At 64.2% G+C, this 22,576-nt stretch overlaps 8 protein-coding genes and 5 non-coding genes across 13 annotated transcripts; 2 read left to right on the forward strand and 11 right to left on the reverse strand.

Moving 5' to 3' along the window:
• Positions 1-1,535: 1,535 nt before the first annotated feature.
• Q8F55_008620 (uncharacterized protein) lies at positions 1,536-4,542 on the reverse strand (the record flags this gene model as incomplete). Its single annotated transcript, XM_069357009.1, has 7 exons — positions 1,536-1,777; positions 1,829-2,078; positions 2,114-2,151; positions 2,197-2,223; positions 2,281-2,313; positions 2,352-4,073; positions 4,110-4,542. The coding sequence occupies 7 exons, from the start codon at positions 4,540-4,542 to the stop codon at positions 1,536-1,538; spliced, it is 2,745 nt and encodes a 914-aa protein (XP_069204946.1).
• A 603-nt stretch (positions 4,543-5,145) lies between these two features.
• Positions 5,146-7,078, reverse strand: MDM31 (Mitochondrial distribution and morphology protein 31, mitochondrial precursor; the record flags this gene model as incomplete). Its single annotated transcript, XM_069357010.1, has 3 exons — positions 5,146-6,571; positions 6,657-6,789; positions 6,826-7,078. 3 exons carry the CDS (start codon positions 7,076-7,078, stop codon positions 5,146-5,148), a joined length of 1,812 nt encoding a protein of 603 aa, XP_069204947.1.
• A 771-nt stretch (positions 7,079-7,849) lies between these two features.
• NMD3 (ribosome-binding protein) lies at positions 7,850-9,722 on the forward strand (the record flags this gene model as incomplete). The annotated part of the gene is made up of 4 exons (XM_069357011.1): positions 7,850-7,943; positions 8,018-8,161; positions 8,204-8,513; positions 8,564-9,722. 4 exons carry the CDS (start codon positions 7,850-7,852, stop codon positions 9,720-9,722), a joined length of 1,707 nt encoding a protein of 568 aa, XP_069204948.1.
• A 276-nt stretch (positions 9,723-9,998) lies between these two features.
• Q8F55_008623 (uncharacterized protein) lies at positions 9,999-11,096 on the forward strand (the record flags this gene model as incomplete). Its single annotated transcript, XM_069357012.1, has 1 exon — positions 9,999-11,096. One exon carries the CDS (start codon positions 9,999-10,001, stop codon positions 11,094-11,096), a length of 1,098 nt encoding a protein of 365 aa, XP_069204949.1.
• A 44-nt stretch (positions 11,097-11,140) lies between these two features.
• Positions 11,141-13,143, reverse strand: Q8F55_008624 (uncharacterized protein; the record flags this gene model as incomplete). The annotated part of the gene is made up of 7 exons (XM_069357013.1): positions 11,141-11,475; positions 11,513-11,852; positions 11,892-12,372; positions 12,410-12,691; positions 12,729-12,801; positions 12,835-12,886; positions 12,919-13,143. 7 exons carry the CDS (start codon positions 13,141-13,143, stop codon positions 11,141-11,143), a joined length of 1,788 nt encoding a protein of 595 aa, XP_069204950.1.
• A 455-nt stretch (positions 13,144-13,598) lies between these two features.
• Q8F55_008625 (uncharacterized protein) lies at positions 13,599-14,869 on the reverse strand (the record flags this gene model as incomplete). The annotated part of the gene is made up of 6 exons (XM_069357014.1): positions 13,599-13,976; positions 14,024-14,372; positions 14,407-14,471; positions 14,505-14,596; positions 14,655-14,749; positions 14,805-14,869. 6 exons carry the CDS (start codon positions 14,867-14,869, stop codon positions 13,599-13,601), a joined length of 1,044 nt encoding a protein of 347 aa, XP_069204951.1.
• A 914-nt stretch (positions 14,870-15,783) lies between these two features.
• Q8F55_008626 lies at positions 15,784-15,881 on the reverse strand. The gene has a single exon. It is a non-coding gene; the product is annotated as a tRNA-Ala (tRNA).
• Positions 15,882-15,900: 19 nt separating this feature from the next.
• On the reverse strand, positions 15,901-15,988 carry Q8F55_008627. Its single transcript has one exon. It is a non-coding gene; the product is annotated as a tRNA-Arg (tRNA).
• A 2,046-nt stretch (positions 15,989-18,034) lies between these two features.
• Positions 18,035-20,520, reverse strand: Q8F55_008628 (uncharacterized protein; the record flags this gene model as incomplete). The annotated part of the gene is made up of 3 exons (XM_069357015.1): positions 18,035-20,012; positions 20,046-20,133; positions 20,166-20,520. The coding sequence occupies 3 exons, from the start codon at positions 20,518-20,520 to the stop codon at positions 18,035-18,037; spliced, it is 2,421 nt and encodes an 806-aa protein (XP_069204952.1).
• A 458-nt stretch (positions 20,521-20,978) lies between these two features.
• Positions 20,979-21,061, reverse strand: Q8F55_008629. The gene has a single exon. It is a non-coding gene; the product is annotated as a tRNA-Lys (tRNA).
• A 9-nt stretch (positions 21,062-21,070) lies between these two features.
• Positions 21,071-21,158, reverse strand: Q8F55_008630. Its single transcript has one exon. It is a non-coding gene; the product is annotated as a tRNA-Glu (tRNA).
• Positions 21,159-21,160: 2 nt separating this feature from the next.
• Positions 21,161-21,246, reverse strand: Q8F55_008631. Its single transcript has one exon. It is a non-coding gene; the product is annotated as a tRNA-Val (tRNA).
• Positions 21,247-21,455: 209 nt separating this feature from the next.
• On the reverse strand, positions 21,456-22,556 carry Q8F55_008632 (uncharacterized protein; the record flags this gene model as incomplete). Its single annotated transcript, XM_069357016.1, has 5 exons — positions 21,456-21,953; positions 21,991-22,118; positions 22,245-22,308; positions 22,349-22,452; positions 22,502-22,556. The coding sequence occupies 5 exons, from the start codon at positions 22,554-22,556 to the stop codon at positions 21,456-21,458; spliced, it is 849 nt and encodes a 282-aa protein (XP_069204953.1).
• Positions 22,557-22,576: the final 20 nt, after the last annotated feature.

Genomic DNA, 22,576 nt, shown 5'->3' on the forward strand with positions numbered 1-22,576 from the left:
CCCTCCCCCTGATCCGCGCCGGCGTCCCTTGCTCCCCCTCTCCTCGGCGCCAACCCAACTGCGTCAATTTCAAAGTCGAGCCGCCCAGCATGCCCAGCAACAGCACATTCCCCGGCGCCGCGCCGACGCCAGGCCGACGCCAGGCCGACGCCAGCGCCAACGCGTCACGCCGGCGCCGCGCGGCGCCGAGCCGCTCCTAGCTCAACCTACAATATCAAAGGACGCAGCAGCTCGGCGCCGTATCATTGCGCGCCCGCGGCCCCCCTCCCCTCCCCTGCCCCCCTGGATCAGCGAAACGGCGATGCACAGGGTCTCAAGTAGTTCCAAGTACCTGGAATCGGCGTGCTCGGCGTGCTCCGTGCCCTCCGTGCTCGCCATGACCGGCGGCGACACACTCATCGCCAGCTGTCAGAGCAGCCGGCACCGCGCACCCCGGGCACCCCTCGCCCGTCGCGATCGTCGCCACGGGCGCCGTCTTAATGAACGATAGGGGCTGAGCGTGGCGCGTGGCGCGTGGCGTCCTGGGCCGCCGGAAGCATCAGCCGGCCGGCATCTGCCAGTTGCCAGCCAGTGGGCGCGGCGGGGATAGACGGCACCTGTTTCGGGGTGCAGTGGGGTGCAAGGTAGTCGACGGGTAACGGCTATCGCGGGCGGCTCATTGATGGGCCGCAGCAGGCCAAGACACGCCACCGTTGTCATTCGCCGTGCAGCGTGCAGTGGATAACCATGAGGCTTTCTGCCCCGACCCGACTCATTTCGGACGACGGCGACGAGGGTTTCGGACACGCCACGGGCAACGACGCCACAGGGAGGCCGTGCTGCAGCACCTCTACTGCTCCCAATACCTGCCCAGCCGAGACAGCGGAATGGGATCTCGAAAGTGACTCACAACGCCTGATACCGACGAATCATACGCACCCGCGGCCAAGCGCGCGCTTGCTCACGTTGACGTTGTTGCCCACCGTCTGGGGGGATAGGGCCGCGCCGAGCCCCGGGAGGGGAGGCGGTGGGCCGGCGACTTTGGTCAGCGGCTGGCTCAAGTTCCAAAGGAAGCCGCCGCGTGCTGCGCGCAACTGCATGGTGCGACAGTCTCGCACCAACTGTCGCGCGCCCTTGTCCACAGCCACTGGACCACACCTGCAGGCCCCACCGGCACCACCCCGTTCCAGTCGCCGTCGCTCCTCGCCCACTCGTCGCTCAGCCCGCAGCATCCCGTCGACGCTAGGACCAACCGATTAATAAAAAAATATTACTCGTAAACAGTCTGGTTTTACCAGCCTCTGCCGCGGCTCTTGGCAAACCCAAGCCCCGTCCCTTGCTTGTGCCGCGGCAGTCCCCGCCATCTAATCGCCCACCAGCGGGCCCACCTTCCTAAACTTTAACAGTGACAAACGTGCATGGGTTGATGTATGTGTGGTCACTACAGACATGTGGTAGTGCATGGGTGGTGTGGTGTCAACCCGCGTGGCGGACACAGTGTGGCGGTTTGGGTGGGTCGATATGCAACAGAGAACAGAAAAGAAGAGACAAGGTTCTCACCTGGCTCGGATTCGCCGAGCAGCCACCTGAAGAAGGGACACTAGGCCCTCTCTATCCGCCAAGGATGACGGGGTCGATGCCTTGCGCTTAGTGGTCTTTTTCACCTTGCCTTTGCGCTGCTGCACCTCGGCCTTGGCGTCAACGATGGCCTTGCTGATCGCTTCTCGATTAACGGCGGAACCTTGTGCGGCGTCCTCAAGCTCAAGGATGGCCGCAAGATAGGCCGACAGGTCCTCGTCTAGCTGATCAGTGCGTCGGAAGGGACCAAGCAGGGGAGGTAAGGACGCACCAGTGGATTCAGCCCGAGACACGTGGACATCGCCACACGACTTGTCGGCGCATAGACCTCCCGAGGCTTCCGAACGGCATAGCGCCGCAGAAGGGTCGTGCTGGAGTCGGTGGGTTAGTACCACTGATGTAATCAGGTTCAGGTCGATGGGGCGTTCAGTATTGTTGTCGGGAATTGAGGTGCCGTCGGAGCGCGCGGTCGACGTCAACTGAGGGTAATGAGACAGCAGTGGCTGGTATGAGCGGAAAGCCTAGTCGTTAGCATTGTCGGGGCGCAGTCACCTACCGTAGTCGTCGGTACGGCAGGTGCTGTAACTGAGGCTGCTGAAATGTGAGTGTGATCATGCGAGCAAGGGGCGCGATATTCACCTCCGCGGGGTTCGGGCGTGGGGTTGTCTGCTAAGTGTCAGGGTTGCGATGGTCGAGGCGCAACCGAAGGCTGGCGCCGCCTACCTGGAGCATCCACCACTTCCATGTCAACGTCCTCTGCAGGGTCAGCGAATAGTGGAGAGTGTGATGCCCACCGTTGGGGTTCTGGGCCTTGCTCGTGTTGGCATCGGCTGTCGCGCCACGAGCGGCCTTCGCCGCCGCGCCTGCATCTGCCTCGACAACAGTCTTGCCCTTGCTGGTACTCGCTCGAGTGCGGCGAGTTGACTTGTTGGCAGCAGCCGCATCAGTGTCGACAGCTTTCTGCTCCTCAGCCACAGCCTCGACAGCGGCTTCCACAACATCCGCCTTCATGCCGGCGGCGCCGACGCTGACGGCGGCCGCAACAGCAGCCGCAACTCTCGACGCGTCTGTCGGTGTCGAGCTCCCGTTCGGAGTCGAGCTCGACGGCGTACCGGACTGCTTGAGCCGGAGCCTTTCTTGAATCTGCTCCTTCAAGCGGCGGATTTCCGCTTCCTTCATGGCCAACTTGAGCGACACGCTGTCGTAGGGCTGGGGAATGACAATCACAGGTGGGACGGTGAAAGTTGGAGGCTCGTACTCTTCATCTTCAGACTCGTCGCTGTCGTCATCAAGCGAGAGTTGCAGGCGCTCGACATCTTGGGGGATGGGGCAGAATTGTCGCTTCTTGGTGTAGTTGAACCGCATCGACGTGAGCGGCCGCGACCGGTTGTCCATGAGGTCCTCGGCGGCCGGACGCTTCCTACCGCGTGCAGGCGGTGGCGGTGGCGGAGGAGCCACAGGCTGCTCCTCAATCTCGCCTTCCTCGGCTGAACTGTCAAGGTCCATGGCCTCCTCGGTGGCCGAGGCACGCTCCAGGGCTGTGCTCGCGTCCGCAGCCGCCTTGGAGATCTGCGCAGCCAGTGACTGTGTGGTATCCGCGTTCGGCAGTGTGGTCGGCGTTGTGACGCCGGAGGCAGGGGTCGCCGTCTTGCGCTTCCGCATGCTCTCCAAGACGCGGCGGCGGGTCTCAGCCAGGTCGACGGCTGGTGGTGGTGGCGGTGGAGGGGGTGGAGCTGTGGTCGGTGGAGGGGGCGGAGGGGGCGGGGCCGCCGTGGGCGGCAATGGTTGAGGCGACAGGCGACGTGCCGCTGGCACTGAACTTGCGACTGGGCGATCGTCATCTGTAGCCGCTAGGGGACGCGGAGGAGGCGGTGGCAGCACGACCGGCGCGCTCTCCTCACCTTCGTCCCCATAGTTTAACGTCTCGCCCGCGACATCAGCGCGGTCGAGGTCGCGTCTTCCGCGTCTGCGGCCGTGCTGCGCGTTGGTGTTGGGCAGGCGGGCGGCAGGGCGATAACTCTCCAGGTGAATGGGAGCAGGGGCCGATGCCGATGCCGATGCCGAAGCTGACACGCGCGCCGACGCTGAGACTGACGGCCTCGAGGACGAGCTCGCCGCATTGTTGCCGGGAGTCCAAGAGCTCGAGGGCACAATCTTGGATGGAGGCGGACTGGGTGGGATCATTCTTTCGATCATCGCCTCGCTCTCGCTATCCGAGTCGGCGCGCGCGGCCTTGATCGCGACTTCTACCTCGGAATTGACGCTGCCGGGCGACGGCACGGCACTGGCGCCGAAACGCTCCAACTCGGGACTTTGACTGGTGAGGTCCACGGGTTCGCGGGGCTCGCTGAACTGCGGGCCCGACAATGACGACGCCCCAGCCACGAGCTCCTGACACACGCGCGTGACAATGTGCTCGGGCGCACCTTGGCGGATCAGCGCGTCGGGCTTGAAACCTTCGCGGATGTAGCTCCGGATGAGGTCGAGGTATTGGCCTTCGTCTTGACGCGACACGTCTGCAGTCAGCAAGAGTGTGGTTGCTGGCGACTTACTCTTGCCGCCGGGGGAAGGTGGGAGGATGGGAGTGTTATCAGTTATCGTCACGACAGTCGAGCGCTTGATGCCCGCGGGGAGAGGATGCTGGCCCGGGCCGGCCTGCGGCGTGGATCTGCGGCTTGAACTGCCCGGCGTTGGGGCTGCCTGGCGCGGCCGCGAGCCCGAAGCTTGGGCGTTTGGGGGTCTTCCGGAGCGCGTGTCGCGAATCGCGTTTCTCACGGGCGCCTTGCCCTTTGACTGGCGCGAGTCGGCCTCTACGACCTGGCCTTCTTCGTCGTCGCTGATCTCGCCTTCTTCGCGGTCACTCTGCTTTGGGGCAACAGCGCGACGAGCAGCAGAGTCCTTGGCGGGCGCCTTCTTGGCCAGGGCTGATAGTCTGGCGGCCTCTCTCAGGGCTGTGACGCTAGAAGTTGGGGTAGCAGAGCGCATCGGAGCGGCTTGGGAGGATCGCCCCGGGACGAGTGGGGGTGCGACAACTGGCTTTGGTGGAAGGGAATGAGGGAGTTGAGTGGTGGAGGAAGATGATTGTTGTGGTGGGTGGGTCGAGTCGACGTCTGGATCCGCGCTCGTCGACATTTTTGAGCGCACCCACTGCCATGGATTTGAGATCATGAACAGGCGGGGTTGAGAGGTGGGGGTGGGGGCGGGGAAGGAGAATGGGCGAGGCGGAGAGGGGGGGGGGGGGGGCGGCGAGCTGAAGGGGTGTGTCGCCCAAAGTGGTCAGTGTGTGTGAAGTGAACAATGGACAATGCGACAAACAGCGATGAATGGCTCGACGAGATTGTCTGCCCACACAAAACACGTTGGGTGGCGTCACGGGTGGCGGCCGCCCAGACGACGGAGGCAAAATGACGACATTTGGTCAGTCGTGGTGTGGTCGCCTGACCTGTAAACATGATGACAAAAACCATACATTTGAGTGGAGACACAAAGCCCATATGAGAGAGAAAACAGAAGGAGTGCTAATGCTAGTGATGCAGTGGATATGAAGTGGTGTAGTGCAAGTGGTACGTGAGTGGTGGTGGAGCAGTGTCATGCCGCAGCCATGGCAGCCTGCGTTTGGAGTGGATCGACGACAACCTTGAGCGTATCGAGCAGCACTTCTGCGCCGCGCTGGATGCCCCAGAAGCTGACCTGCTTGAGGCGCTTCGAGTTGGCAGCTTCCGATGAGACGTGGTACGCCAACGCGGCATAGATCTGCTCCGAGATGCTCGACATGAGACCAGTCTCAAACAGGGTCCACGATCCGTCAAAGTCGGTCAGGTCGGCGTGGACCTGCGCATGGATGGGCATGAGCGTCCGGTTGGCGTTGATAAAGGCCACGATCGGACGGATGAGTGCGTTGTTGGTGACGCTCAGATCGGACGTGAACACTGGCACTGCGGCCTTGAGGTCACGGAAGCGCAGATCGATGTCTATTGTGAGCTGTCGTCGGTCCTCCTGAGTTCTCGACGGTTCTGGCGCTCTCAGTGCAGGCTGGGATAATCTGTGCTGGCCTGGGAGCAACGACGATGGACTGCTGGCCTCGGCAGCGGCGATAGTGTCCGCAATGTGCGCAGCAGCGCGCTCGTGCACTTCGTCGTCGCCTGTCGCGTCGTCTGGGTACTGGCCAGACATTGCAATGGCCGTGACATTCTTGCCGATCTGGTCGATAAGTGCCTTGACGTCCATAGCATCGTCGTCTGGGTGTGAAGGGAACTTGATGTCCAGAACCGCGTCGAGCTTGCCAGACAGGATCCACGACATTGGCCCTTCGTTGCCAGAAGCATACTGTGCGTGCTCGATCGGCAGGCCGTCGATGCGGAAACGAGCCATGCGCTTGACTGCGTCGTTGACATCAGGGACCTTGGTCCGGCCGAGCTTTTGCGGCATGTGGAGCGAGAAAAGACAGTTATCATACTGCCCGGTCATTGCTTCGGCGCTGAGCATGTCATAGAACAGCCAGCGCTTCCGGAACGGACCAAACCTGGCGTTGAAGATCGACACGTTGTATGGTCGCTGGCCACCGGGCTGGTACACCGTCACGAGGAAGTCCTCGACCTGGAATGACTCGAGTTCAAAGTCTCCTGGATGCGTAGCGTGCCGGAAGTCTGCAGGCTCGAGCTTCTTGGTCGTGTCCCACCAAACGCAGCGCCGGTCAATCACGCCGCGAACACCCTTGCACTTTGCGTCCTTGACGAGCCCCTTGCCGTCGAGCCAGCGCCTCAGGTCGAGCGTCACCTCGATCTCGTCAAAGTTGATGTCGAACATGGTGAAGTTGTCTGCTGGTGCCGCCGGTGGCTGGTCGACATATGTGTCCACGGGTACGGATGATGAAGGGAACGCGATCGCAGCAGGCGGTTTGGCCGTCGCCGTCTTCGTCGTCTCTGCGTCGGTGTCCTGTGGCCGACGCGACACGTACACGTTCTTAAACGAGATCGTGGACGCGCCCCAGCGGGGCACAATCGCGGACTCGAATCTAAATGATGTCAGCACCAGGGACAGGTAATGATGGATCATGGAGCCTCAACACCACGTGTTGGCGCCACCACACGTGCACGTACATGACGGTGACTCCAGCCTGCGACGTGAGGTAGTCGGAGATCCAGCGTGCGACGTATTCCTGCATCGACAACGAGTTGAGCGTCGCAAAGACTGCCGAGATAAACGTTGTTGTGCCGAGGAGAATCCACAGGGCTGCATGTCAGCTTGGTGAGGCCTTTCTGAGCTCACTATTGCCGACCAAGAACCACGAAAAGAACGCGCTCAAGTCATCCGTGTTGAACCTGCGCCATCCGCGGATAGTGAACCACTTGACCCGAATCCAGAACCTCTGCCACCAATGGGATGTGGCAGCGAGGAGGTCTTCTTTAGTGGGTCTGTGGTGCGCCTTCTGCTGGAGCGTGTCGGAGCGATGGATCAGGTTCCGGATGAATGGGATGTAGTCCTGGACGTGTCCCGGGGGTGCACGAGGTGCCGGCGGCATAGCTGGGGTCGCTGGTGCGTCGCAGTTTGGGCATGGTTGTTTCCCTGCCGCTGACGTTGGTGGCTCGTCCTTGGGCGGAAGGGTGGAGTTGGGCCGCCGATGACGAGGGAAGGCGCGGGGAATGGCCGGTCGCGATGGCGATGTTCTTGTGGATGCCAGTGACCAGTATGCTAACGTGCCCAGGTGTCGCTCAGCCTGGGGTCTCGCCACTAGACGGGACGCTATCCGAGGCCGCGCGGCCGCTGCCGCGCCTGCGATGGCCGAGCTCGCGCGCAGAGGAGGGAGGAGCCCACGGGCGAGAACGTGGGCAGCCGGCCGCACGGCCTGCATGGTGAGACGTTGAGCCAGCTCGGGGCTCGCGTGCGGGCTGTTGCGGGTGCGTCGAGGGAGCGTCGGATGTGGCGTGAGGGCGAGACTCTGTTGAAGAGCTCTTTTGTGAGATGGAGAGGGGAGAGGAAATGGCCGTCGGGTGTCAGTGAGTGGGTGGGAACGGCCCAGAGGCAAAACCGAGCCGGCCGGCTCAAGTGGGTGGCGGCGGCAGCCAGATAATTTTGCTCCCGTGTGACGATCCGTGTGTGGTGCGTCATCCTCCCGATATCTGCCACGTGGTAAATTAATGACGTGTTAAGCAAATCAGTGCGTCGGACCGTTGCCACCTGATTACCAGCAAGATTTCTGAAATCTCGACGACCACCCCAAGTGGAGTTGGCGGGTCCATCCTACATCTCGACACTTGACCATCGCTGTACAACACCTAGACAACTTACAAAAATGGAGTACGAACCAGATGCCGCCGGCCTCGAGAGCTACATCCTCTGCGCAGACTGTGGCACGGTTATCTCCTCTGCCAACGGCGCCGGTTTGTGTAAGTGTCACTGTCCATCGCGCTCAAAAGAGCTCGGACTCGCCGCTTTGTCAGCAGACCGCTGACCCCCCCAGGTGTTGGATGTCTTCGCAACTCGGTCGACATCACTGAGGGTATCCCCAAGGAGGCTGTCATCAACTTCTGCCGTGGCTGCGAGCGCTTCCTCTCGCCACCCAGCACCTGGGTTGGCTGCCAGCCCGAGTCGCGTGAACTGATGGGTGAGTGCCCGGATCCGAGAAACAGAGACTGACTCCCCAAAGCCATTTGCTTGAAGAAGATTGCCAAGCCTCTGCTCAAGGTCCGCCTCATCGATGCCTCGTTTATCTGGACCGAGCCCCACTCTCGCCGTATCAAGCTCAAGGTCACGATCCAGAAGGAGGTGCTCGCGCACACGGTCCTGCAGCAGACTTTCGTCCTCACCCTTACTGTCCAGACCGGACAATGCCCCCAGTGTACTCGTCTCGCGGCGAAGAACACATGGAAGGCGAGTGTGCAGGTCCGCCAGAAGGTGACGCACAAGAGGACCTTCCTGTTCCTCGAGCAGCTGATTCTCAAGCACAACGCGCACAAGTGAGTTGACACGTTCTCGGCATGTTTGAGCGTCAACTCACCAAACGCAGGGACACAACATCGATTAACGAGAAGCGCGACGGCCTCGACTTCTTCTACACGGAGCGCAACATGGCCATCAAGATGTGCGAGTTCCTGGCTGGCGTCGTTCCCGTCCGAATCAAGGGCTCGGAGCAGCTCATCTCGCAGGACACGCACTCGGGAACAGCAAACTACAAGTTCACCTACTCGGTTGAAATTGTGCCTGTCTGTAAGGACGACCTTGTCGCCATTCCCAAGTCGCTTGCCCGCTCGTGGGGCAACATCTCGCCATTGACCATCTGCTCGCGCGTCGGCAACTCGATGCACCTGCTCGACCCCGTGACGCTGCAGCAGACCGACGTCACGGCTTCGGTGTACTGGCGCCAGCCATTCGACCCCCTCGCCTCGGTTTCCGACCTGACCGAGTTCATTGTCCTCGACATTGAGCCCGTCGGTGTCGTGCGTGGCAAGTACGTCCTCGCCGATGCGCAGATCACCCGTGCGCACGGCTCGGGCCGCCAGGCCGACGACGACGGCATGGGCGATGACGGCATCTACACTGTGCGCACGCACCTCGGTGCGATTCTTCAGCCCGGCGACACGGTGCTCGGCTACGACCTGACCCACACCAACTTCAACAGCACGGCGTTTGAGGCGATCGAGCCCGAGAGGATACCGCATGTGATCCTGGTCAAGAAGACGTACCCCAACCGCCGCAAGAAGGCCAGGGCAAGGAACTGGAAGCTGCGCTCGATTGCCAAGGAGGCCGAGGAGGGTATCGAGTCGGCTGGTGCCGGTCGTGGAGCCCTCGGCCGCCGCGGTGGTCTGGACCAGAAGAATGTCGAGCGCGACTACGAGCTGTTCCTCCGCGACCTCGAGGAGGACAAGGAGATGCGTGCGGCCGTCAACCTGTACAAGGCGGACGCCGAGGAGGAGGTCGAGGAGGACGACGGAGACGTCGCTATGGGTGGCGCCGCGGCCCCTGGATCCGGCATGCGCGGCGGCAAGCGGAGGGCAGGCGCCGCCAAGGCTGCTGCGGCTGTCATGGACGTCGAGGAGGACGCCGACGGGGAGGACGAGGAGGAGGAGGAGGACTTCCCGGAGATTGAGCTCGACGAGCTGCTCGACGGCTTTGAGGAGATGGGCATTGAGGATGACGGTGCGGGTCTTGGGTCCGAGGTGGCCTAAACTCTGCATCAAATCTAGTGTACACCATAGCGCATCGGCCAATTCTTTAGACAAAAGACACTTGTTGTCACATGCATGTGTAGACTATGCCCGGGTGGGGGAGTGGTTGGGTGTGGGTGCGTGGAAACTGGTCCGCGGGGCGTAGGCTGGGGCGGGGCAGACTCCGCCGGGCCGATGTCGGGCAAGATGCCGAGGGCTGGTTCTGGCTGCTCGTCATAAAGCAGCTCCAACAACCAACATTTCCGCATCGCGCGACACCCCCCCATCCCCCTCACCATGCCCTCGTCGCTGTACGCCGCCCCGCCGGGACACCTGACGCTGCTCATGGCCGCGCGGCGCACGGCGTCCTTCATCGCGCCGGCGCACCCACCCTCAAGCTTTTACCTGTACGTGCCGCGCGCGCACCCGGTGACCCGGAGAGCGCGGGGCGAGGACGTGGGGCCGGGCGACGTGCTCTCGCCGCCTGGCGACGCGCGGCCGGTCTCGCCGACGGCGGGCGGCGGGGCGGGCGTGAGCCCGACCATCGCTACCGTGCCCCTCGCGGCGTCGCCCTCGGCCGCGCCTGCCCCGCCGCCGCGGTCAAAGGGGAAGGGGCCTGGCCCCAACGGCTTCCCGCTCCTCGTCGTGATCCACGACTCGAGCCGCGACGCCGAGAGCCTGCGCGACCACTGGGCCGCGCTGGCGGAGGAGGAGGGCTGCGTCGTGCTCTCTCCCCACTTTCCCTGCGACATCAAGGTGGGCCCCGTGGCTTCTTCCGCTGACGGGCAGTTTCCGGACGGGCCGGACAACTACAAGCGCCTGGCGTGGACCAACGCAGCCGGAGAGAGCGTGCGGTACGACGAGGTGCTCCTCTCCATGATTGACACGGTGGAGCAGGAGTGGGGCTGCGTCGACACGCGGACCTTCTCCCTCGTGGGCTTTAGCGGCGGCGGGCAGTTCGTGCTCCGCTTCTTCTACCTGTACCCCGAGCGCCTGCACGCTGTCTCGGTTGGGGCGCCGGGGCGCGCGACTCCGCTCGTGGCCAAGCCTTGGCCCGAGGGGATAGAGGAGGCGCCGGTACGTTCTGACGGGAGGAGGGTGGATGTGGAGGCGCTGCGCGCGCGCACGGAGAGCGGGGAGACAAAGGTCCACCTGCTTATCGGGGACGAGGATACCTGGCGCCCGGTGCAGCCTGACGGCAGCCGCGCGGCCCACTCGCGCTTCGACGTCATGCAGGCCGTTAGGGGGAGCTTTGACGCCGCCGGCGTGGTGTACGAGTACGACGTGGTGCGCGGGGCCAAGCATGAGGCGGGCAAGATTAGGGAGGTGGCCATGCCGTGGGTACGGAGGCATGTCCGCAGGCCTGATCAGGCAGAGGTTCGGGCCAGTATTTAGATGGTGATAGATTGCATGGGTATGGAGTCTGCCCAAGAGGTCTGCTACGCCTCCTCCTCGTCGCTGTCTGGCGCTTTCGCCACGCCCCCCATGGGCACCTCGCGCATGAAGCACGTCGCGAGCACGCCGACAAAGCTGAACGCGATGCCCGAGAAGAGGACCGCGTGCAGCGCGTTGAGGTACGACGTCCGCGCGGCGAGCTGCAGCGTCGGAGGGAGCGTCTTGATGTGCTCCGAGCTCTGGCGGATCGCGCTGATGACCTTGTCGGCCCCGGGGCCAGTGATGCGCGCGACCAGCTCGCGCTGGAGCACGGCTTGGGTCAGCGCGCCGCTCAGCGCGACGCCGAGGACCTGGCCCGTCGTGCGGAACACGTATGACACTGGTGTGAGCTGCTAGCCGAGAGCAAGACAACTCACAGCTCGTGGCCACTGCCACATGCTCCCTGCCCACGTCGGCGATGAGCCCCACGATCGTGAGCGTCGTGACCGAGCCCATCGAGAACGCCTGCGGGCCGAAACTCGTCCACATGAGCGCCTCGCTCGTGTCCAGGTTCCACGAGGACAGCAACAGCGTCGCGACGATCGAGCACGACCCGCAGAAGAACGTGAGCCAGTAGTACCGCCCCGTCGCGCGCACGATGAAGCCCGTGCTCAGGGACCCGACTGAGCCGAGCACGCTGTTGGGGATGAGGTGCTTGCCGGCGTCTTCTGCCGACATGAGGCGGACAGCAGTAAAGTACAGCGGGATCGAGTACATCTGGGGGTTAGCCCGGCGCGTGGGCACGACTCGACTCACCAGTGCGTATGTCAGGAACGAGATGACAAAGTTGTTGATCGCGATGGCGACGGGCGTGCGGCGCGTCAGCAGCTCGATGGGCAGGACCGGCTCCTTGGCGACGCGCAGCTCGACCCAGAGGAAGGCGACGAGCAGGACGGCGCTCGCGGCAAAGAGCGAGAGGATGAGCGGGTCAGACCACGAGTAGAGGTCGGCCCCGTCCTCGCTCGTCGAGCTCGTGCGCAACGACACGGCGATCAGGCTCGAGCCGATGAACCCGGCGAGCAGGAAGCAGCCGAGAAAGTCGATACGCCCGAGTTTCTGCAGTGCCGTCTCGCGGCGCACGGGCGTCGACGTGCCCGACGATGCGGGGCTCGCAACCGTGTACGTGACCTTGAGGTAGACCATGCTGGCGGCGAGGACGAGCAGCGGGATCTGGAAGTAGAATGCCCAGCGCCAGCCGAGCCGGTCCGAGATGATGCCGCCGAGGGGTGCGCCGAGGCTTTGCGTCAGCTCAGCCAGCCCAGCAGTCAACTCACCCGCTCCCCAGGCCGAACATGATGTTGCCGTAGCCCTGGAAGATGCCGCGGTGTGTGATCGGCACGAGGTCGCTCATGATCGTCGAGCCGACCGACGTGAGCCCGCCACCGCCGATACCGGCGATCGCGCGCGCGGCGATGAGGAACTGCATCGACGGCGCGACGGCACACATGATGTTGCCGAGGGAGAAGAAGAAGAGGGACACGAGCATGCTCGCCTGCCGCCCGATAATGTTGCACAGGCGGCCGTAGATGGGCGTGAAGCAGCAGACGGAGAGCAGGCTGGGTCGGGGTCAGCAGTGTCTTGCAGCCTACACACTAGGACGTGCCGAGCCAGCTGGCGTTGTTGGACGCGAGGAACGACGACGAGATGGGCCCGAGGAGCGTCGCGACTGCTGTCAGCGGACATTGACTGGCCTACACACCGATCGTGCCGTCGAACGCGCTGAGGAAAGAGCACCACCACATCGAGATACACTGCTGTCAGCGGCGCCGACACCGGCACGCACGAGGATCCAGAAATCCGTCTGGCTCAGCCCGGCGAGGTTGTAGTGCTTGCTGCCGCTGTTCTCGACCACGGGCGTCTCAGCCGTGTCGGGCAGGTGCGTCGCGTACTGCGCGATGCTCTCGCGGCGCGGCTTGGGCCCCGACCCCGCGAGGAGCGGCGTGCGCTCGCCCGCGGGGCCGGGGTACGGCGGCGGCGGCGCGCGGTGTGGTGAGGCCGAGGGGGGCATCGAGGGGAGTGGGGGAGAAGTCGAGTTGCTCGACACGACCGGGGTTTATCTCGGACTAGTGGCCGACCGCGGCGCGAAACCAGGCGCGATGGCGTGATAGCGAGCAACGAGGGTTGGGGGGGACTTCGGCGCGGCGTCAGTGCGCTTGCTGCTGCTGTCGGCGGCGCCGGCCGTCGGGCGATTAGCAAGGGGTGGGAGGGCCGGCGGTGTTGAGCACGCGGCGCTGCAGAGATATGTTGAATGCAAGGTCTTGGAGGCAGCACTTGGCCTGCCCCACATTGTCGTCGGGCCGTCAGTCGGCCTTCTCCGCCCGCCGTCGCCGCGGTTAACAATCCACAACCGTGCGGCAATTACCCGCCAGCCGCTCGTTCGCTCTTTTCACGGCCGCCGAGCCGCATCCCCTCTATCGCATACATTCCATCGCACTGCAGACCCAAAAAAACGACCCCCATACCCTACTCGTCCTTCTTGGCCACGCCCGCGGCGTAGATGTCGCTCAGGCGCATGTGCACGTAGTCGCCGGCGGTCATGACCTCGTACTTGTTCGGCCTGTCCTCCGAGACGCAGGTGGGGATGGGGTCCATGACAACGTCGTGGTCGCACCCGAAGAAGAAGGGGATCGAGTAGCGGTCGCGCGCGCGCGCCGGCAGGACGCGGTGGCGCGTCGACACGAAGATGTCGTTGGTCCAGCGCGCAAACTGGTCGCCAATGTTGATGACGAACGTGTTGGGGATGCACTTTGCGTCGATCCACTTGCCCTCGCGGTTGGACACCTGGAGCGCCTGCACGTCGTCCTGGCGCAGGATGGTGAAGCACTCAAAGTCGGTGTGGGCCTGGAGGCGTGAGCGGGGTGAGAGGGGGGACTGGGGCGGCTACTCACGCCAATGCCGGGCATCAGCTCGTCGGCGTCGTCCTCCGAGAGCGCGGGGTAGAAGAGCAGGCGCATGATGGCTGCCGAGTTGCGGATCTTGTCGTCGAAGAAGGTCTCGGGCAAGTCGAGCGCCAGCGCGAAGAGCGGGAACAGCCTCTCGCCGAGCGCGAGCACCTCCTTGTAGTAGTCGAGCGTGGTCGCCTTGAACTCGCCCGCGTCGGACCAGTCCTCGGCCGCAGGCCACAGGTTGCCGCCGTGGCGGAGCTTTGCGTCGTCCGAGTCGGTCTGGGCCGCGTCGGGGCGGATAGAGGGGTCGAGGCCGAGGTTGAACGCCTCGTGGTAGTCGCCCTTGTTTGCGCTTGCGGTCAGCGGCGACCCGGGTGCCAACTCACGGGTCGTTGTTCTCGGTCAGGAGGCCCATGTAGCCGCGGAAGTTGTCCGACTTGGAGATGTCGATCTGGCGTCAGCGTCCCCAGCGCGGGTCACTCACGCTCTTCTTGACCTCGGCCGGGAGCTTGAAGAAGGCCTTGGACTGGGCGTACGTCGCGTCGACGACCTGCTCATCGACACCTGAGTTCTTGACTGCGCGCGTCAATGGCGTCGCGTCGCGCGGCCGTGCACCCCGCATCCCCCGACGCACCATAGAAGAAGCCCTCGTTCAAGCACGCGTCCCGGACCTGGTGGGCGAGCGCCAGGCGCTTCTCGAAGTCGGGGTGACGCGCGTCGGTCATGTCGCTGGGGTGTCAGCCCACCGAGCTCGGCTTATCTCCCTCCCCTGCCCCCGACTCACATCACGGGGATCGAGTCAAAGTCGGACGACTTGAGCTTGGCAGACAGCTCGGCGAGGGCGGACATGGTGTGCTGGTGTGCTGGTGGGTAAGAGTGCAACGGAACGAGCTAATGCGCAGAGATAGTGGAGCCTTGTCGCTGGAAAAGTCGCGGACGGCCCAAACTTTTCGGCAACACGGACGAGCCGACCGATTCCAACTTGCCAAGGACGATAACCGGCGCAACATGACTGGCTGGACGTGAGCAGGGAACGGGACACTGCCCGGCGCCACCCTTCCACTCGGGCGTATGCATGCAGGGAGGGCGAGCAGATGCCGGGGGGAGGCCAGAGGTCGTGTGACTGCCCGGGTCATGCACGGAGGGAAGCAGAGGTTGAACGTCGGTCCGGCCAAATCCGCGCCGGCACGCCGAGAAATCAACGCCCAACGACTGGCTGGGGGCGTCGGCGCATCGGCGCATCGGCTTGCTCTGCGCTGGCTGCTAGACTTGACTACACATGCATGCGGGCCATAAACTGAACTGCTGGACCTCACTCCAGGCGAGTTGGTGGCGAGGTCGCATGCCGCGTTATCGATAACACGCACGGTCGTCGTGTGTGGTCCGGTCTGATCGGATCAGAGTGCGAGCGGTGAAAAAGTCGTAATCTCAAGTCGCACTGTTCGTGGCGCCGGTCCCACCAACGCTCGTCAACGACGGCAATTATGTACATCGCCTGCAGTTGAGGAGCGCCGAGAGTGCACGTCCTCGGCGAGCAAGTCGCTTGAGCATCGCCGCAGCCGTGTCGAGCAGACAGCAGCAGCGTCTCGCACTGGCAGAAATGTCACCTCCCACCTACCACCAATGAGAGAGGCCATGTTGCACACGCACCGCGACCCCCACCTCCAGTTGACCACCCCGCCAACACCAGACAGACGACACCTCTAAAACATCGCGCCCGCCCTCGCTTGTAAAAGCTGGAAGTTGAACCCACTGGCAAAAGCTGGACGAGTTAGGAATCGAACCAAAGACCTTGTCAAGTAGGTAGTAGTACCGCAGTACTCGTGCTAATGACACGCTCTACCAACTGAGCTACACGCCCGGGGGTTGCACATCGTGCTAGGCCACGACGGGGATCGAACCCGCAATCTCATGATTTACTTCTGCTATGAGTCGTAGTCATACGCCTTGCCATTGGGCCACGCGACCTGATGGGAGTGGGGGGGAGGGGGAGGGACTTGAGCTGCGCGGCGCGCGTGAGTGGGTGCGAGGGGTGCGAGGCCGCCTTGGGAGCGTGCGTACGGGGTCTGGAGGGACGGGGTTTCGCCGACCGAGGAGGGGTGCGACAGTCGAGCCGGAGGGGAGAGGGAGGTGCGAGCGGCGCAAATTTGTCCGAGCAGGCGCGTGTGGCGGCCACGAGGTGGCGCTTGGTCCACTCTGCACACTTCACTCGCTCATGCGAATGCACACCGGCACGCACACACACCTCGCATGCATAGTGCAGCGCACACGGCGCCGTTGACGACACGGGAGAGCTTGCCTGTGCGGGGACGAGAGGTCGTTGTCCTCGCCCCGACCGTGGCGGCGGCGCAAATTTTCGCCAGCCGTGGCGCCGCCGCACGCCGCCACCCGGGCCGTCGCAGCCAGGCTGTGTGCTTTCGGGGTCGATCAAGTGCGCGTGCGTGGCACAGGGTGTGTATGCGTGTCTGCGGCCGGAGGTCGGTCGGTGAGCAGGCACGCCGTCCATCATCGTGGTGTCCCTCTCGCCGCCAAGACGTCGTTCATCGTGTCGTCCCTCGCCGCCAAGCCGAAGCCAGCGCAGTCGCCTCGATCCCTCGCTGCCAAGCCGACGCCAGCACCGCTCGATCGTCAGTGAAGAGCACACGGCAGCAGTAGCTCCAGAAAACACGGCCCACTTTCAGGGCCCAGCGTGAGGATCGCACCCGTAGACGAACCAGACACCGGACCGACGATCACACCCAGCCACGCGCCACAAGAACATGTGGCGCCGTCGGCTTCTGGACGCTGGCTCCCGAAACATCATTCACCGACACTTGCACCTCGTGTGTGGTCGGCGCTCCTCCCACGGAAGGGGGTGATGTGGCGCCCGCGGCCGGCGCCACACCTAGAACTGGGGGCCGGCACGTCTCGGGCGAGCGACGGGCGGGTGTGGCGTTCACTTGCAGTGCACAGCGTCGTGGTGATGTGACTTGAGCGAGGGGTGGGCCGCATTCTAGGCTACGTGTCGCCTTCTGGGCGGTTCCTCGTCGACGGCCGATCTCCCGTGTTCGACGATCAGCGACACGGCTTGCAAGAGGCCACCTCCCGTCAGAGAGCCATCTCCCGTCAGAGAACCTCCACCTCCCATCAGAGAACCACCTCCCGTCAAAGAGCCACCTCCCGTTAGAGACACTGGGCGGAGTGGCTCCTCCCAACGGCGCGCCCCATGATGCGGGTACGGCTGGCGTCAGCGGGCAGATGGTAGGTTACTGGCGTCGGAGCAGGTGAGAGGAATGCGCATCGACAAGTCGCAGGCGGTATAAGACGCGCAGCGAGCTCGAGACGGCACCCCACCAAGTGCAAGCCCCCCGCACCATCAGCACCCATGCTCCGCCTCCTCCTCATCACCACCGTCCTCCTCTGCTGCGCGCTGCGTGCGCTAGCCGCTCCTTCTCTCCCCCCGCCCCCGTTCCTCAAGGTATGCCCTCCCCCCATAGCCCGACTGACCCACAGCGCGGTCTCGAGCCTGCCGACCAGCCCCAACCCCGCCTGGGCTCAGCAAAAGACGCGTCCCGCTGCCCCGCGCCCCTCCTGGCCTGCCCCAGCGCCCCGACGCACCCCTCCGAGCTGAGCGAGGCCACGGCGTGGGAGTGCGTCGCGGCGATGGACTCGCTGTCTAGCTGTGGCGGGTGTGCTACCCTCGGGACGGGGCTCGACTGCGCCACGCTGCCGGGGGTGCGGGGCGTGGCGTGTGTCGCTGGGTGGTGTGAGGTGCGGAGCTGTCGGTGGGGGTGGTGGCGGGCTGGGAATGCGTGCTTGCCGCTGTTTGGGGCTTAGGGCGCCGACTGGCGCGATGATCGGGGCTGTGCCCGCTGGGCCGGTATAGAATAGAGCTCGGTCATGCAGTTGTACATCAGTCACGAGAGGGCGGGAGATAGCGCGTGGCGCCCCCACTCCTAATGCAAGGGCCTAGCGGCGACGACACGAGCCGCTCGACGACGTGGCAGCGCCACTTCTGCATCCCATATGTACAACCTACAACTCGTCGTGCACGCGCGCCGCGCAGTCGCCGTACGTCCACTCGACGACGTACGCGATCGCGCCGGTGCGGTGCGCCTCCTCTATACCAGACAGGTCGACCGTCAGCACGTCCCCCTCGTACCCCCACGCCACGGGGACGTCGCCGCCCGGCGTAACCAGCACGGCCTTGTCGCACGGCAGGAGGGGCAGCGGCACGGGGACGGCGAGCCGCTCGCCGAGGTCGCGCACCGAGATGAGATACAGCGCCCCGTCGTTGCGCGTGACGAATACGTGCGCGTCGTCGTCCTCGTGCTCGGGCGCCAGGGGGAACGGGTACGTGTCGTAGATTGCCCTGCCATTGAGCTTGAGCCACGCGCCGGCCTCGCGCAGCGGGCGCTGGATCGCATCCACAATCACGCCCTCGGCGTCAGGCCCGACGTTGAGCAGGAAATTCCCGCCCTTGGCCGTGATGTCGATGAGGTAGTGCACAATGTCCGTCGCGTTGCGGTACTCGTCGTCGCGCGTCGCGCGGTTGTACCCGAAGCTGTGGGGGTCTACGCTCGCGCAGCTCTCCCACTTGTCCGGCTGGACCGTGTCGAACTTTGTCATTTCCGGGGTGACAAAGTCGCCGGCGATCCCACACCTATTATCGATGGCCACGGGCCGGTCCTCGCGCGCGCTCTGCGCGTACCACTCTGCCACGAAACTACTGCTGTGGTTGGCGAGGCCGATATCGCACCATATCAAGTCGGTCGCGTACTCCTGCGCGAGGATGCGCATCTGTGGCACCTGGATCCCCTCGATGAAGTCGCCCGTGTCGACGAAGCCGGTGTAGGCCTCCTGCTCGCCAGTGTACGGGTTGTGCGCGAGCCCTCCCGGGAAGGAGACGCGCCCGTGCGGCGCATACAGCGGGTTGTACCACTCCGGCATGGAGAAGTATGTCCCGCGCTTGAGGTGCGGCTGCTCCTCCTTAGCCGCGTCCATGAGCTCGCGGAGGAAGTCGCGCTTCGGCCCGAGCAGGAGCGAGTTGCGGTCGCTCGTAGCCCCCGTGTCGAAGAGCGCGTACCCATCGTGGTGCTTGGTCGTGAAGACAAAGTACTTTGCGCCCGCGTCGGCAAACAGCTCGACCCACGCGCTGGCGTTGAAGCGCGCGGCCGTGAACAGGGGGATGAAGTCGTCGTACACAAACTCCTCGCCCCACACCTCACGGTGGTGCTTGTGCGTCGTGCCGTTGCCGTCCTCGTCGTGCAGCCAGAAGTCGTACCACTCGGCGTATTTGCCGCCATCAGCCCACGCAGGGACAGAGTACAGGCCCCAGTGGATGAAGATGCCGAATTTCGCGCCGTTAAACCACGAAGGCGAGGAGTGCTGCTCGATGTCGGCCGTCTCCTCTGTCCACTCTGCAAAGTCGTGCACGATCCCCGAGCCCTCAACGCGCACCGGCACGCTCCACTCCCTCCCGCTGGCGTTGAGCCGCACCTCCGCGCCGTCGAATGCACTGGCGGCCCCAGTCGGCCTAATCAACACCTCGACAGTGACGGCGTCGCCCGGCATCAGGCGCGCCACGCGGCCCGGGCCGACCGTCACGAAGCCATCGCCCGCCAGCCTGACGTCGATCGGCGCGTCGACCCAGGCCGCGGGGTCGCCCCTCCGCGCCGCGGACAGCGGGTTGGCGAGCCTCACCTCGACGACCTGCGCCTTCTTGCCGTGCACATGCCCCCACCGACGCGTGGCCTTTACGCTCGCCGCGCGCACCCTGTCCTCGAGCCGCGCCCCCTCCACGACCGGGATGTAGCTCAGCGCGAAGACGCGCAGCGTGTTGGCATCCCGCTTGGGGGGGAGGATCAGAGCGCTGACCCTCTTCCCCGCGGCCGAGGGCGGAAGCCCGATCGGGATGTGGTACAGGTTCGTGGCGTTGTAGTTGCGCGTGCTGTCATTGAGGAAGTGGTACGGCGCGGCCAGGGGCGACTTGTTGTTCCAGTGGTGGATCCAGCTGCCCTCAGCCCTGCACTTCCACCCAACTCACAAGTTCTTGACCTCGAAGCTCACTTCGCCAGTGCTCCCGTCCTCGAAGCGCAGCCCGAGCACGTCCTTGGTCTCCTGGAACAGGAACCCTGCCGTCAGCGGCGACCAAGGGTTCACCCACCGCCGGGGTCCTCGCCCGTCCCGATGAGGTGCACGGCGCTGATCTCGACCGGGCCCACGGCGACCTCCTGCGCGTCGACGCGGATGTTGTCATGTTCCACCGCGTCCCAGTCCGGAAAGGTGAAGAGCACGCCCGCGTCGCGCCACTCGCCCACTGGCAAAAAGGAGGAGGGGAAGCTCGAGCCGTTGCGGATGCCGACGCCCTCCTTGAGGCCGGAGCGCGAGGTCCCCTTGTTGTTCAGGTATGGCCCGAGGTCGACGGGCACCGAGGGCCCCAAGGGCGCGGAGAAGGCGGCTTGCTCTGCGCCCACGGCGGCCGCGAGCGCGAGAGCGAGCGCGAGCAGGGCTGTCTTCATCTTAGGGGGTTGGTGGGCGATTGCATGGCGCAGACAGGCGCGACTTATACCCCACGTCTGTGCAGCCGGCGTCTGGCCCGGCGCTAGCTATGGCTAGAGATGAGGTCATGCGGTCGAATGTCGGGCGGTTTCGCCCATCTCCGAGCCGTTTTATCGGCACCGCGACTGCGCACTGTGAGCCGCGATTGCATCGCCGAGGACGCCTCGGTGCATAACACTGTGGCCTTGGCGGTCGGTGGTCGGTGGGTGTCGGTGGGTGTCGGTTGGTGTCGGTGGGTGTCGGTGCAGGGAGTGCAGACGCGTCGCGAGGCAAAGGCTGCTCGGCGCTTTGGTTTGGGTGAGACTCAGGTCCGAGACCCAACAATATAATCCGGACCCGAGGGAGTATAATGGGTGTTACACCCCTACCTCGGACTTGGATTAGTAAAAGCGATTACAAAACCGATTACAAAAGATTAAGCCTAGTATGGGGCTCGAACCCATGACATTTTGATGTCTTAGTAGTAAGAGTCAAACTATCTACCGACTGATATAACCAGGCTTATTTGATTTCTCCGCCAGGGAGTCGAACCCTGCTCTACCGCGATTAGAAACTCTCTAATGAGAGGCGGTTATACTAACCGATATACTAGCGAAGATGTGACCTCTGGCGGGATCGAACCGCCGACCTCATGCGTAACGCTTCAAGTGTTAAGCATGCGCTCTAACCAGCTGAGCTAAGTGGCCTTGGATGTTTTGTGCATCGGCTCCTTTGTGTTGAGCGTGCCGGAATGTCGTGCGGAGGACATAGCCTCGTTCTCCTCCGTCTTCTCCTCAAGTCCCAGCTCTTTCGATACAAAAAACAACCATGCATTAGGAGAACCGACAGGAGGCAAGCGGGGTCAGGGAAGAAGGAAACCACGAGACGAGAACGGCCCGAGAACAACCTTGAGCGGTTAGACGCCGGTGGCGGCATTCTGCGCGACCGCCGTCGGGTGGCGCGGCGGCGCGATCGGGGACTGCGCCGAGGCCTCAGCGGCAGCGGCAGTGGGCGACGAGATCGGGGCCTCGGTCACAGGCTGGCCGATGTGGAGGTGGCCGGTGTACTCGTCGACGGGCGCGGCCGGCGAGGGGATGGAGCCAGTCGAACCGTCCTTGCGCGCGGGGAGCGCCGGGCGCTCAGCAGCAGGGGGCGACACAGGGCCGGCCGAGGTGAGCGACGCGGCCTTGTTCGTCGCGTACTCCGGCACGGGCTCCTCGCCAGCGGTAGCCTCGGCAGCCGCCTCGGCGTGCTTGGCCTGCGCCGCCTCGGTGGCCGCAGCACCGCCGGCCGCGGCACCGGCAGCCGCGCCACCAGCGGCCGCGCTCGGGCCGGTCGGCGAGAGGGGCGAGCCGGTGCGGCCGGCCGAAAGCTCTGCGAGGCGCGCGTCGCGCGTCGCGTTGTTGGCCGCGTGCTAACGGGTTAGCGTTCCCAACAGAAGTCTAACCCACCTTCGCCTGCAGGTCCTCGACGACGCCGCGCGCCTTCACCGTCTCCTCCTGGAGACGGAGGAGCTCGGCATGCTTCGACTCGACATCCTGGGCCAGCTGCTCCTGCTTCGTGATGGCCTGCTCGTGCTCTGCGCGTGTCAGCAAGCGAGCAAGGGACGGTTACAGGAGCGCGGGAAGCCTAGCGTGCCTCGCGGCGGTGCCCAGACTCCTCGACTCCTGCATACAACACACGCCGCTTGCGCACACCGACTTACGGGTTTGGAGCTTGGCGAGTTCAGTCGCGAGCTTGTCAATGTAGCGCTTCTGCTTCTCGTTGTCCTGGCGGGTGTGAGAATCTAGCAGACGCATATGTACCCACCTGCACGGCATCGCGCTCCGCATGCGCCGTCTTGGCCTCCTGCTTCTGAGCGACGTTGAGGTCCTTGAGAGCCTGGTGAAGGAGCTTCTCCTCGGCCTTGGCCTCTGGTGTGTGTGAGCCGAGTCGCGTGGCTCGTCAGCCAGCCCTACGCACCGTTCTTGATGAGCTTCTGCTCCTTCTCGATTGGGTCGCGCGAGAACAGGCCCATGGTGGATGAGTGCAAGTGGT

Source organism: Vanrija albida (assembly GCF_041260175.1).
Source record: "Vanrija albida strain AlHP1 chromosome Unknown contig_7, whole genome shotgun sequence".
Classification (NCBI taxonomy): Eukaryota; Fungi; Basidiomycota; class Tremellomycetes; order Trichosporonales; family Trichosporonaceae; genus Vanrija; species Vanrija albida.